Source organism: Scyliorhinus canicula, chromosome 7 (assembly GCF_902713615.1).
Source record: "Scyliorhinus canicula chromosome 7, sScyCan1.1, whole genome shotgun sequence".
Taxonomy (NCBI): Eukaryota; Metazoa; Chordata; class Chondrichthyes; order Carcharhiniformes; family Scyliorhinidae; genus Scyliorhinus; species Scyliorhinus canicula.
In genome coordinates this window covers 18,655,459-18,669,819 of record NC_052152.1, presented here as the reverse complement: position 1 = coordinate 18,669,819, position 14,361 = coordinate 18,655,459, and the positions used below count along the sequence as shown (strand labels likewise).

The window sequence follows — 14,361 nt, the reverse complement described above, 5'->3', positions numbered from 1 at the left end:
CTGGAATTGAACCCGGGACCCTGGAGCTGTGTGGCAGCAGTGCTAATCAATGCCTCCCTGCCGCCCGGTTAGAAGTCAAGGTATTTCAGGAACGTCCCCACTAGTCAATTATCAGAATCCATTTTAAATTTGCATCTGTGCAGTTTTCATAGAAACATAGAATTTACAGTGCAGGAGGCGGCCATTCGGCCCATCGAGTCTGCATTGGCACTGGAAAGAGCACCCTGCTGATGCCCACACCTCCACCCTATTCCCGTAACCCCCCTAACCTTTTTGGACACGAAGGGCAATTTAGCATGGCCAATTCACCTAACCTGCACATCTTTGAACTGTGGGAGAAATACGGAGCACCCGGAGGAAACCCACATAGACACGGGGAGAACGTGCAGACTCCCCACAGACAGTGACCCAAGCTGGGAATACAACCTGGGACCCTGGAGCTGTGAAGCAACAGTGCTAAGCACTGTGGTACTGTGCACACTGACATTTAATTCTGCAGCTTCAACTAGTCAGATCCAGAACAGATTCCACATGCAACAAAGTCTGCTGAACATTATCAGTGCACCATACATGAGTGGCAATCACCCCCAAAGATTTGCAGTCTGTAATGATAATCAGATTTTGTGTTGTGCACCTCACGTTGTCCAGCCACAAGGAATAGGCTAGTGGAGTGCAACTGCAGGATAATTCTATATTAAAATAATAGAGTAGACATGACAGAAAGTACTTCAAAAGTCTGCTCCAAATTGCCAACGACATGTCAATGCAAGATGACACCTGGGTTCGTCAGGGCTGCACACTCCAGTCAGTGCCATCAAAATTAAACTTCAGCGAGCAATTGTTCATTATGCGGCAGAAACAAGAAACAAATGAATCCCTCAGAAAGACAGACACATGACCCGGAGTGAGATTCATTCACAAATAGAAAAATATTTTCTAACTCGGTTTCAAGCACCGTGGAATGTTCTCCTGTCACATACAGTAAACCACCTGACATCTCTCCCAAGTACCGAGGCCTCATTAAAACTCTATGCTTCCAGGTAGGAAGCAGAGGAGAAAGGGACAAAAATTCCCAAAAGAGCTTGTCACTTGATAGAGGAGTTAGAATATAAACACCCACCATTAACATTTCCTTCATAGGACAAGCCACATTTAAATTCATTTTTAAAAAGAGAAAGCATAATGAACGAATCATTGCATTAAATAAATTCTTCTGTTTTACCAGGCATGGCTGAGGTACAGTATTTTCCAATAAATATTCAATAGTACTTTCGTTCCTGATATAATAAATCCTGAGTGCTCTTAAAATGCCAGGACTTAGGGCTCAGAGCTGGCCCTTCGAACCTGCTCAACCATTGATAAGATCCTGACTAAACTCCACCTTCCTGTCTGCCCCCCTTAACCCCCATCTCTGTCCATCAAAAAAACTATCTAAATCGGCCTTGAATAATATTTTTAAAAACAAATTTAGAGTACCCAATTCTTTTTTCCAATTAAGGGGCAATTTAGCGAGGCCTATCCACGTACCCCGCACATCTTTTTGGCTTGTGGGGGTGAGACCCACGCGGACACAGGGAGAATGTGCAAACTCCACACGGACAGTGACCCTGGGCCGGGATCAAACCCGTACCTCGGCGACCCTGAATAATTTCAATGATTCACTGCGTATCTAAAAAAAATTAATTCTTAGTTATGTGCGTTGCTGACAAGTGTGGAATTTATCGTCCATCCCTACGTATCCTGGTGGTGAACTCAATGTATTCACAGCTGCTAAATTCCTACATAGTGCTGGCAGAGACTCAGGTGGAAGTAAAAGTACTAAGCAGACTTGTTAGTGACACAAAGTTGTGTCCATAAATATTAATAAAGTAAACATTTGTAAACAGCGACTGTCTCTAGCTAGTGAGATGTTGTTGTTAAGTAGTACAGACTGTAGTCTCAATCAAAAGTTATTATAAATAACACAGTATTAAACATCTGGTGTGCACTTAACAAGTCTGTACTCGCAGGGCTGCGCGGGAGTGTACTCCTGGTGGGCGAGGCTCTCTGTTTGGATGTGCGGGCTCATAAAAATACCAACCCACCTCAGTTAACTCCAGGTGAATCATGTTTGTAACAGTGCTGTCACCATACTCACTGAGCCAGCTAATTGCAATAAGACGGCAGTGAAATCACAATGAGACCAGTATAGAGTACAGACAAAAGTGCCCCATTCACAATGACAAAAATACACTCTAACTCTTGCGTGTATGGTGGAAGATCCCATTAACCAGAAAAGCTCTTAGTGGTTAGCATTGTTGCTTCACAGCACCATGGTCCCAGGTTCGACTCCTGGCTTGGGTAACTGTCTGTGCAGAGTCTGCACGTTCTCCCCGTGTCTGCGTGGGTTTCCACCGGGCACTCTGGTTTCCTCGCACAAGTCCCGAAAGACGTGCTGTTAGGTGGATTGGACAGTCTGAATCCTCGCTCAGTGTACCCGAATAGACGCCGGAGTGTGTAACTTCATTGCAGAATTAATGTAAGCCTACTTGTGACAATAAAGATTATTAATTTACTTAATTAAAGATTATTATTAACTAAGGGCTTGGAAAATCACAAACTCCTTTTTCAATGCCAGCAATTTCATACTGTCATTATAAACTGTTCAGGTTTACAATGTCAGACTATAGTTTTACAGTATTGGGTGTGTTCCAGTTCAAGAGGACAGAGTACAATATAAATTAAACTAACACTACGAATACTTTACCACAAGCCTGGTGATAAACACAATTTACAACTTATTCAATTGACAGGATGTTCAGTTAAAATATAAACACTCAGTGTCAGTTCACAGTTTACAAAACTTCCATTTGATGGAAGGTTTTACAGGCTCATTACTTATGACTTTTACAGGCAGTAGTCAGTACAAATGAATGCGGAAGGCACCAGTGTGCAATCTCGGCTGTAAGTAACAAGCTCAAGAAATGGCTCTGCCACTTTGTTCAGCTTATAAACTGTACAGCTTGTTTTCCCGGTAACCGTTAACATTTCTAAAATGTAAACCAAACACACAAATATCTGAATGGAAAGAAAAATCAGAGCTCTTGTTTCCCCCACCCACCAACTACCCTACATCACCATTTTATTTCCGCCTCACGGTGTGACAGTGTTAGTTAGCAAGGCGTCGGCAAATTTTCACCGTGCCCAAAATCCCACTTCCAATCCAAGCTCGTCAGATTTTGGGGAGTTTGGGAACTTGCCTTGGGAGGGGAACCTGCCCTGTACTTAAAGCTGCGGTGGCAGTATGAAGGAGAAGTTGTTTATAAGGGTTTCTGTATGACCTTGTGCGTTATCAGGACAAAGTGTTGCTGCCGGCACTCTGAGTGGGAGGAAAACGCCCACTTTCGCCAGCTTTGTTATTGTTGACTTCAATGAAGGTGTAGTTCCTGACGGTTCGGTACTGCTGCAATGATTGGTGGTTCAGGGCCTCAGCAACAAGGTGTAATCCCAGTCTAGGTGCCACAAGTCTCATCGCGCCTTAGCTTCCACACGTGTTCTGACAACATGGAGGGGAGGAGCCCCACTGTTTATCCAAGTGAATTGACCAAACAACTCTGGTTTAATGAGGTAAAGCAGAGTTCGTTGTGGCTTCCCTGTGGTGTAGTGGTCCCACAATGCATTGGGGCTGCTCTGCTCCAAATTCTAAATAAAACATCATTCACTTTTGGAGTTCGCTAGCAAGACAGGCATATATTGCCAACCCCCTGTTGTATGAGTAACGTGCAAGGCCACATCAGCAAACAAATTAAGAGCCAAATAATTTACAGTCGGCTGTCCCTCGGTTCGAGAATGATGTATATTCAGGTTCCTGAGTTTCTCCCTTGGATCTTCATGTGACCGAAGAGGTCAAGTCCCGACCCACAGATCTTTGAGCGACATGGGGCAGGGCGTCAAATGAGGTAGTGGGATCTGGCTGGCAGGTTTTGCTCCCTTTTCTTTCCGTCTCTGCTGCCACTTTGCCTGGTCATTAAGGCATTAGGTCTCAAAGCACGATGCAGCTTGATAGACAAGTTCCTCCAAGTCATTAATCTCAAGGCAGCATGCTTCAAAGAGAGTTTGAATATCCTTGAAACATTGTCTTTCTCCTCCCCTGCAACACTGACCGTTTGTGACTTGAGAATGCAGGCAGAGACGGCACTTTTCTTAATCCCTTGGTGTGGTTTTGCAGCAGTTTCTCCTGAATGCTAGTGCAGTTGATTTCTGGAAGGACACTCGTGTTTGTTCAACAGTCTGTCCATACAATCCAGAGACTGCAGCAGAGGCATGCTTATGGAATTTCTCTAGCATTCTTGTGTCGCTAATACAGGGCCCAGGTTTCACTGCAGTGCGAGAGTGTGTTGACAACAACTGCTCTGTATACTTGGACTTTTGTTGACCTGTGGAGGTCTTTAGTGTTGAACACTCGCAGTCAGTTTGTAGAAGCTGAGCTGGCGTTGCATCTCCTCGTCTCTGGTAGCCTTTAGAGAGGTAGCTGCCAAGGAATGGGAAATGCTCAACATATTCCAGAGTGTCTCCTTCAATGTACATGACGGGTGGAATATTTGACCGACCAGGTGTGGGCTGATACACGAGTTTTGTTTTGACAATATTTAAGGACAAACCGAGTTTCTTGTATGCAGGTTTGAAGAGAGCGAGAGTGGCTTGCAAATCTAGCACGTTGTGGGCAGCGACACTGCAGTCATCCACAACCAGTGGATCATGTCTCGTAGAAGTCATCGATGTGGAACTGAAGTCACACAGACAGGCCCGACAGGATTTGGATGCATATTTTTGGCACTGATGGATATTAATGAACCAGCCAGGTCACCCCATTCGCAGTTAAGGATGTGGATTTGCAGATGGACAATGGCTCCGAAGCCTCGGCTGCAACTTCATGCTAGACACCGACCTGGGATGAGAAACTATCAGCCATGATTGAATGGCGGAGCAGACTCGATGGGCCAAGTGGCCTAATTCTGCGCCTATATCTTATGGTCTTCCCCATTGTCAGCTGCAGGGGGAGTATGAAGGTGAAACAGGAGTTTAAAAAGCATCAATTTCAACCATAGGCTATTTATCTCTTATGCTGGGATGGTTCAGTGCCCAGATGGAGGCAGCACTGTAATGGGATAAATGGGGCACGGTCTAAGCATCACAACATAAAACAGTTTATTACTGTCGGAGACTGCAGGCTGCTCATCGAGTACAGAGAGCAGTTTAGAGCTATACGCAAATGTTGGAGAGTTCTTAAAAAAAACAACCCCATGAAGAGTTGGAAACTCAAGCACAGACTAGTTTTATTTACCTATTGGAAGAATAACTAAAGGGAGATCTGAGTCACACTCAGGTGAGGCCCCTCAAGACATCTTTCCAAAACCTCACGTTAAAAAAGACTTTGAAAAGGTATTATTTGCATTTAGAGAGAAAGGAGGAAAAGGTGATTGGGCATAAAGGGAAAGCTGGTGTGCGCATTGTCAAATGGAGATCATTGCACAGGGTAGGTTTGCCGCACACTGGGGAAAAGCAAAGTTCATTGCAAGAGAAGTGAGGACACTGCCCACTCACCAGTGAGTCACCGCTGGTATAGTCCGTCAGAAACCTCCTCTCGGAGATCAAACAGTGCCGCGGCTGAGCCCTTCAGCCCATTTGACAGCACGCTTAATCATTAGTGATCAGGGGAAGAAATCTTTGGAGGACATTTGATCTGGTGCCAAGAGTCCCATCTCTGCCATGCCGTCTCGATTAAAATTTTAAAGAGAGAGTGTGAAAAGGATATTGCTGAGCACAGCAGGCACAAGCTTGATGCGTTCATCTCCACTGACTCTGCAGCCAAAAGGAAGACGTCTCAAGACGGACCACACGGGAATAAGATACTTATACGGGATAAAGTAAGCTTGTGTCAATATGTTAAGGTGCAAAAGTAAGGGGGGGGAATGGTTCAGGGTTGGGAAGGGCAATTGTGAAGAGACACCTGGAAGTAAAAGAGGGATCAACAGATGGAGCAGGTTAACAGGAAGTGTCTGTTGCCAAGACACTGGACTTAATTTTTTAAAAACAGCGGGATATTATAATAAGACAAGCTCCTAACATTTCCTTCTTTGGCTTGACATTCACTATGCTTCTATGAAGTGTCTCGGGAAGTTTTTCTATTTCCAAAAGGTGCCACATAAATGCAGGTGGTTGCTGACAGCTTTTCCGGCTGGAAAGGCCTCTCTCATCAACCCGAGTCGCAACAATCTGATTGCAGGTCAAGCTCTTCCTTCCTGTCAAGACGAGTGGCAGCAGTGGTCTACAGTTAGAGAAAGAGGCAGAGGGAGTCAGGGAGCACCTTTTCACAATTTTGGACCAATGAGAATGAAGGCTTTGAACTGTATATCTTTCAGTTTATAAATGACAACATTCTTGTGGGAAGTAGACCCATACAGATTGAGCTGGTCCTTCAAAAGGAGTTGGGTTTCCGATAACGTCAGCCCATCTTGTGTGCAGCACAAGGAAATAAACAACAGGAAAAGGCCAGAGGCTAAATCGTCCTCATCCACTCCAAATTTTAAGCATATTTCCCACACTTATTTTATCTTCAGTTCCTCTGGTCTGCTCAGGTCTCCTCGCATGTTTGCTGCGAAGAAGACTACGGGTTTGCTGCCCAGCCTCCGTGCTACCCAGCACAAGAATGATGGCCCAGTTCGCCTGACTTTGCCTTGGAAACATGCTTCATGGAACAAACACCAATTTTATGCAGGAGGTGGAAATCCAGTACCCAGTTGCTGGTTATCTGAGGCACTTGTACATGTAGCAACAAACAGTGGTGTCTTAATTCTGATAATGTAGTCAGCTGGATCCTGTTATATTTTAACTCCCAACACCCTAGCTTTATTTAGGCCACTATTCTTTAAAGAAGTTAGGGACCAGGGTTTTACCACTTCGCCACCAGCAACCCCGATTATCCGATTATCTGGATCCCAAGACCTCGCGCTACTTTCTCCAGGGTTTCAACAGGGTCAAGGGACGAGGTGTCTTCATTCCTTTCAGGAGCAGCAGGGGGCCTGGTTGCCGGCTGGGATACATTACTGAGGACGGAAAAGACGGGAGAGTAATTTCCAGAAACCCCGGCATCCTTCTCGCCCCTTTCAGAGGGCTCTGGAGTGTGGCACTGCATTGGCTGAAGGGACTTTGGCGAGGGCTTGGCTGGCAGGCTGGTGGTTTCCCGCTGTCCAGCACGCCTCAGTCGCGTGGCGGCAGCAAGGCAATCCTCCTCCTCCTTGCCCGCTTTGCCGCTGGTAGGTTTCGCAGAGAGAGTCTTGCGGCGGGATTCTGGTGCATGCAGACACACTTCTGTTGCCTTCCTCCGGGGACCTCGCCTCTTCTCCAGGTCCTTGATGATCTTTTGCGTCAGTTCAACGGTTTCATAGCGGACCATATGCAGCTGTAAATAGCCATCTGCATGCTCTTTGTATCTAGATAGTTAAAGCAAAAAAAAAAAGTATGGGGTCCATTTTCATCATCACACATAAAATATTTAATTTGAATGGAAGAGGGGTATGGTTGAGTGATGTGGTGGTCTAGGTGTGGACCTGTCGCCTCTGGAACTTGGTTCAAATCCAACACAAGTGACCCGGAAAGTCACACTTCTGTTGAGTTGGGCAACCTTAATTTGGCACTGCGTAAAATGGCACCCAACAGGCAAAGCTCACTCAGAACGCCTTTTTGTGTGACCAAAATGGAACAGTACCAATGCTCTTCACCCCTCCGGAACACAAAGCGCAGAGTGGAAATCAGCAATTCAGCAAAGGAACCAGCTTCTTGCCCTGCCACGCCCACCAGGAACTGGGCTGAACCTGCCCACGAAATCTAGAAGAATTAATCTAGAAACTGATTCTGTTTGGATCTGAACCCAGGTAGCAGAGGTGAAAGGTCATCGTCTAAACCGGTGCAACACCCATGCAACCTTGTATGAGGCTTTTCAAATTGTGGAATTAAATGCTTTCAGTTTCATGGATTTACGATGCAGGCCAGGTAAAGCAGAGTAGACAAGTTTGAAGGGATGCTCCCTCGATTCTGCCCCAACATGCGTCAGCCGTCGTCATATTACACCTGTGCTAAGCATTAGCATTGTGATGTCCTGCAAGCTATTAGCCAAACAATTTTTAGGTAGTTCACAATCGATCGGATTAAGGGGCCTCTACAGTGATGAGTTTAGACAGATAGAAGATATGTGTCTTCTGAAAGCTTAATCGGTGTGTTGGAACACAAAAGGTGAAAGAAATCCGACTTATGTCACCCAGTGAAGAACTATTTAAGCTGTTAATAGACTGGCCAACAACCTGAACTCACTTCACATTACATCCATTCTGGTTAACAGATAGTTCCCACTTGCCATCCTGTTTCACGTAGCTGTTTATACAATTGTAAGATTTCAATTTCTCATATTGGTAATTGGGTTCCTCTCTCAGCCCCATTGGAGGCATCAATGCTGCAGTGTCTACTAAAACAAGAATCATACCAGATAGATTAACTAAAATGGACCAGATGGTCAATCTCTTCTCTATATATAAGATGGGTTCTCTCTCTCTGCTGTATAACACATTTTGTCCCATCGATTTTTCACAGAAGCACCACTGACGCCCATCTGTTGGCCTGGCTTGGTTGGCAGCTCTCCCGCCTCAAATTCGGAAGGTTTAAATCCACACAGGTCAGATTATGCGTGGGGTAGGCCAATGTTAGGATCGTAAGTAGTGTAATATTGATCTGAGAAGCAAGAACCGATTAGAACTTCTTTTGAAAAGCGTGAACCTGGCGCAAGGGCTTCTGTGGGGAGTCGAGGAGATCAGTAGCCATCTTTGCTCACAGGCGAAGAGCCCGGGGGCACTGGGCTTTCTGCCTCTGTGCTCGGTGAGGGATGGAAAGACCCACGGTTGGGGGGACGCCCTGCAAGGGTGGGCCACCATGGGAGGGCTGGGGGGGGGGGGGGGGGGGAAGGGGGGGGGGCAACTGAGAGGCAACCTGCTTGCGACCTATCTGTGCGAGATCCAATGGCCTCCCGTGATTCTTCGGCTGGGCGCCGATTAGTGCTAGCCCACACAAACGTGGACCAAGCGGAACGGCATCTGGGGGGGGGGGGGGGGGGGGGAAGGGATCTCTGGAGATCCGAGGGTGGTCAGGGTAAGTGCAGGGTGGCTCCCTAGCTCTCCCCCTGGAATGCGGGCACATTGGCACTGCCACCCTGGCGATATCAAGGTGCCCAGATGGCACTGCCAAGCCAGCAGGGGCACTGTCTGGGTGCCAGTGCAAAGGTGCCCGAGTGCCAGGGTGGCACTGACAAGGGTCGGGGGCAAGGGGGGCCATGCCCATGAAAGGAGGGTAGGAGGGGGTTGGAAAGGTGGGAGAGTGCAGGGCAGGTAAGTAGGGGCCTCCAGTAGGTTGCAGGTCCTAGAAGGAAAGGAGAGCTGTAAGGGGGTTTGGGGGGGGGGGGGCTCAGGAGGAGGACCTCCAGGCATACCATAGCGGGGTGTCCATACTTGGGGGGTGTAGGTGACCCACAAACTTAGAGATCAGGGCACCCTTTCAAAATAGCGGCCCGATCTCGGAGTTCAGTTCCCCAACGCTAAAAAAAATTCAAAATGTGGCCAAAACCGGTGAGAAACTCCCCACGGTCCAACAAAGTGGCAAAGTGTCATTGAAGAGCGGTGGCGAACTTGCCGACAGATCCTGCGGGAAACGGGAGAATCGGGCCCATTAGCTTTCCAAAAGGCAATATACAGGTTACTAGAATAAGCAGCGTCAGTAATAATCTAAGTCAATACCCTATGGCTCTCGGTGTATTATACTTTCCTACCTGAATCGTGCGTGCCCAGAAGGCCACTTCAGCTGGTGCATCTTCCGCAGGTGCATTGTTAGTGTGTAGGCCCAGGAAAAACACTTGGCACAGATGTGGCACTTGTACCGAGGCTTTGTTTCCCCCTGAATAGAGAGGGCATGGTCCCATCGTTTTATTAACTTCAAAATGTTTTGAAGATGAAAAGAAACATCCTTTTTACTATGCTAGTGCCACACAATAAACACTTTGAACAGTCATTGCCCTCCTGGGAGCTATTTGTCACTAATATGAGAGCTGTGCTAGGAACAGCCAAAATGATCCCCCATTTATATTCCAGTGGTTACATAATATGTTCCAAACTCACCAACATCAACTGCATAAGTAGCAAAAAGGACCCCGTAATTTTGTCCACAGATGTGACGCGATGTCACAAAAAAATGCACACAGGCCCACAACGTGGGAACCCACCTCGATTCTGAGAAAATCAAGACAGAGGTCGGTATGAAGCCTGAAGGGCTCCGTGCTTTAGTCAAAATGACACCCACAGCCCCAATTCCTGAAGTCCCGCCTCCAAACCCAAGCACCCATAATTTATGCCTGAGGAGGGGGACAGAGGCAGGTTATACTTTGCTACTCCATGGTTCGCGGAGGCAGCTGCACTTGTAAAACTGAAACTGCCTTCAAACAGAAGCAAAACTCGGATTTCCAAAACGTGACCCATGGGATTTAGACATCTGAATAAAGCGGCCAGAATATTTGGAGAGGTAATGTACCTCCAGGAGAGGTCAGGTACCTCTTTAGGACAGCTGAGGCAGGCAGCACGGTGGCGCAGTGGGTTAGCCCTGTTGCCTCACGGCGCCGAGGTCCCAGGTTCGAATCCCGGCTCTGGGTCACTGTCTGTGTGGAGTTTGCACATTCTCCCCGTGTTTGCGTGGGTTTCGCCCCCACAACCCAAAGATGTGCAGAGTAGGTGGATTGGCCTCACTAAATTGCCCCTTAATTGGAAAAATGAATTGGGTATTCTAAATTAAAAAAAAAAAAAGGACAGCTGAGGTGCACCTTTGGAAGATATCAGATGCCTCTTTAGGAGAGGTCAGGTGCGCCCTTGAGTAGACATAAAGGTCTGTAAAAAGTTACGGTCTGTGAAACTGTCCTGCGATTCTCATTTAACCTTCTGAGCAGTTTCATATTTTTGAAACAAAAATCCAGTCTGCAGTTGAAAGAAATAGCTTGGTTTTCCAACGTTTGTTGACATATGCCCGAGGGCTAGCATTATAGGATTACTGTATGCTTGACTGCTTCCACAAACTAACATTATCACAGTGGGGGACCTGTCAGTTCACAGTTTGACTGACAGTTCCATGTGTAAGGGTCCCTCCTGTTTATTTCCCTATTTCTCCTTTCTTTTCTTTTTTTTGTTTGCTGACACTATTTTAATCCATGGATGAGTTATGGATCTGCGACTTTAATGCAGCCTGTGTATTTAAGGCAAAGCAGCTTGTATATATCATAGAATTTACAGTGCAGAAGGAGGCCATTCGGCCCATCGAGTCTGCACCAGCTCTTGGAAAGAGCACCCTACCCTTGGTCAACACCTCCACCCTATCCCATAACCCAGTAACCCCAACCAACACTAAGAGCAATTTTGTACACTAAGGGCAATTTATCATGGCCAATCCACCTAACCTGCACATCTTTGGACTGTGGGAGGAAATCGGAGCACCCGGAGGAAACCCACGCACACACGGGGAGGATGTGCAGACTCCGCACTGACAGTGACCCAAGCCGGAATCGAACCTGGGACCCTGGAGCTGTGAAGCAATTGTGCTATCCACAATGCTACCGTGCTGCCCTGTAGGTGGCCTGTGTCTTTAAATTCAAGCACAGGATTGCAGCAGCCGGTGACATCAGTGATGACTCGCTTTGATTGACTTAGCTGGTGGCCAATGAATTGTCTCAAATGTCTGTGCCCTGCCCGGTGGCCAGTGGGTAATTGGTTACGGTCCCATTGACAGGGTATTCCAGTCACAAGGCTGATTTTCTCATTTCATTTTGGTTCTGAAACCTGGATGGAAGAGTTCTAACTCACTCTTTGAAAAATCTGATGAATTTGCTCTCTCGAAATGCAGTGTAAGAGATCTCTCTCTCTCTCTCCCCCCCCCCCCCCCCCCCCCCCCCAAACAAGTCTGATGTGGCAGAATCCAGAATCTGATAACTCTCTCTGCAAAAATGCTGATGTGCAAGCAGAGACAAGAATCTGATAGAGGTCTCTCCTGGAAAGGTGTAAGATGTACTGCTGGCTGCAAAGAAACTCATTACATGCTATATTGACACTTTACTCCAACCCAAACTGTGAAGGAAGTGCACTGAAAGGACTCATCATCTTAAGCAAGGACAATTATCTTCTACTTTCATACTTTCATCCTTATTATTTTTCCACCTCCACCTCCCCCCCCCTTCCTCTTCTTTGTTTGTCTATCTTGTGTGTATGGGTAGAAAGCGGGGCAGTTAAAGGGGAGTCAGATAGTAGCTCGGCATTAAGCTGCTGTGTTTACTCTATGTTTCATATTTGTTTTAGTTATCAATAATTTAGTTGTAATAATTTAAACTTGCAAACCTGGTGATAGCAATGAATGGGAAACCAAGGGCCAAAGATTTCAAGTTTTTAAATAAGAATTATTGGTTAATTTACTTTTGTGTTGTGACTCCGGGGTACATGGGGCTGGAATCGACTGGCCCAGAGTGGCATAACACGATGATTACAAAGAATTCTTTGATGTTGGTCTATGAATACAAATATATGTTTTCATAAAGGATAAAGCACTGGAGGGAGAATTCAGAATGTCCAAATTATCTAACAGCACGTCTTTTGGGACATGTGGGAGGAAACCGGAGCACCAGGAGAAAACCCATGCAGACACGGGGAGAATGTGCAGACTCTGCACAGACAATGACCCAAGGCAGGAATCGAGCCAGGGAGCCTGGTGCTATGAAGCAACAGTGCTAACAACTGTGCTATCCATAGCGGCTTGTTAAGCCATTTCAGAGGGCTTTTAAGAATCAACCACATTGCTGTGGGTCAGGAGTCGCGTGTAGGCCAGACCAGATAAGGACAGCAGATTGCCTTCCTTAAAGGACAAATGTGAACCAGATCTTTTCCCCCCGACAATCGACAATGTTTTCACGACCCTTCATTCCATATTTGTATTGATGCAATTTAATTCAATTCCACCATCTGTGTGATGGGATTCAAATCTGGGTCCCCAGAACGTTACTGTGGTTCTCTGGATAACTAGCCCAGTGACAATACCACCACCTCTCACTAGGATGAGCAATTAATGCTGGCCTAGTTAGCATTGCCCACATCACATGAATAAAAGGAAAAAGACTTCTGCAGTCTACCCATGGTGAGTTGGCATGGAGGGCATGGGGGTAGATGGGGGGAGGCAACAGGTGGCATGGAGGGTATGAGGGGCATGGATGGGGCATAGGGAATGTGTGAGGTGAGGGGATGGGAGCCACAGGGCTACTTTTTATTTTATTGTTATTATAACTGGAACAAAGTTTGAGAACACTGAAGAGTGCCTTGTAACCAGCCCAGCTCCCGTCCGGAAGTCCTCGTGGCTGCTTCTGCACTGTTTCCGGGGGTCAATGGGCCCAGAACAAAAGTACGAAGATTCAGGGCACTTTCTCTCAAGTCAGTTTTGCAGAGTCAGGAACACTACCGTTGGCCTATGGAGTGTTAACAGCACAAAAGGAGGCCATTTGGCCCATCAAGACCACGCCAGCTCCCTACAGAGCAATCTAGTTAGTTCCATTGCCCTGCAAATTTATTTCAAGTGCTCAGTCGATTTCCTTTTGAAATCATTAATTGTCTCCCTTTCTGCCACTCTCAAAGGCAGGCAATTCCAGGTCATTATCACTCGCTGTGTTTAAATAAAAAAAATAAAAATTGTTCTTCCACATCCTCAATGTTTGCCGCACCTCCACGTTTGGTATCATGAGCAAATATTGGTAACAAAGATCTGGAGGCAGCCAAAAACAAAGGAACCAATGAAAAGAGAAAGATAAAAAGAGGAAGGTTGAGTTTCATACCACTTGCCAGATGAGAGCTCAAGCTCTTGTGAGGAAAAGGAAAATTAATTCCCGCGTTACTTCATAGTTCAGTTGTCCCTTGGTCACCTACCTCATGTATTCTTCTCTGGTGCTGTTTAAGCGTTTGCACACTGCGGGCACTAAAGTTACACCCGTCAGAGCTGCAGCGGCATGTTGGTTCATCATTGTGCGTTTCAATGTGTTTCCGTAGGTCGTACAAATTCTTAAAACTGGAAATGAAGAGGGAAAAAGAATGAGCAAAGTAACTTTTAAACAGAAGGGGCTTTAAGAGAAAAGCGCCAAATCCAACCAGCTGGTCGCCTTCAATATATTAACTCTCAGCTCACCTGTAAAATCCCTAACTCTTCCCAATAGAGATTTGTTATCACACCTCTCAGTCCGCAAGCCTCGAAATCAGGGATGCATTTTTTTCT

General features: G+C 46.4%; 1 protein-coding gene across 1 annotated transcript in view; it reads right to left on the bottom strand.

Moving 5' to 3' along the window:
* Positions 1-2,476: 2,476 nt before the first annotated feature.
* The window catches only part of LOC119968760 (histone H4 transcription factor-like), a 63,547-nt gene continuing 51,662 nt past the window's right edge, over positions 2,477-14,361 (bottom strand). The window contains 3 exon segments of the mRNA XM_038801452.1: positions 2,477-7,472; positions 9,851-9,975; positions 14,019-14,157. Of these exon segments, the coding sequence (XP_038657380.1) occupies positions 6,959-7,472; positions 9,851-9,975; positions 14,019-14,157 (778 nt within the window). The 3' untranslated portion in view covers positions 2,477-6,958.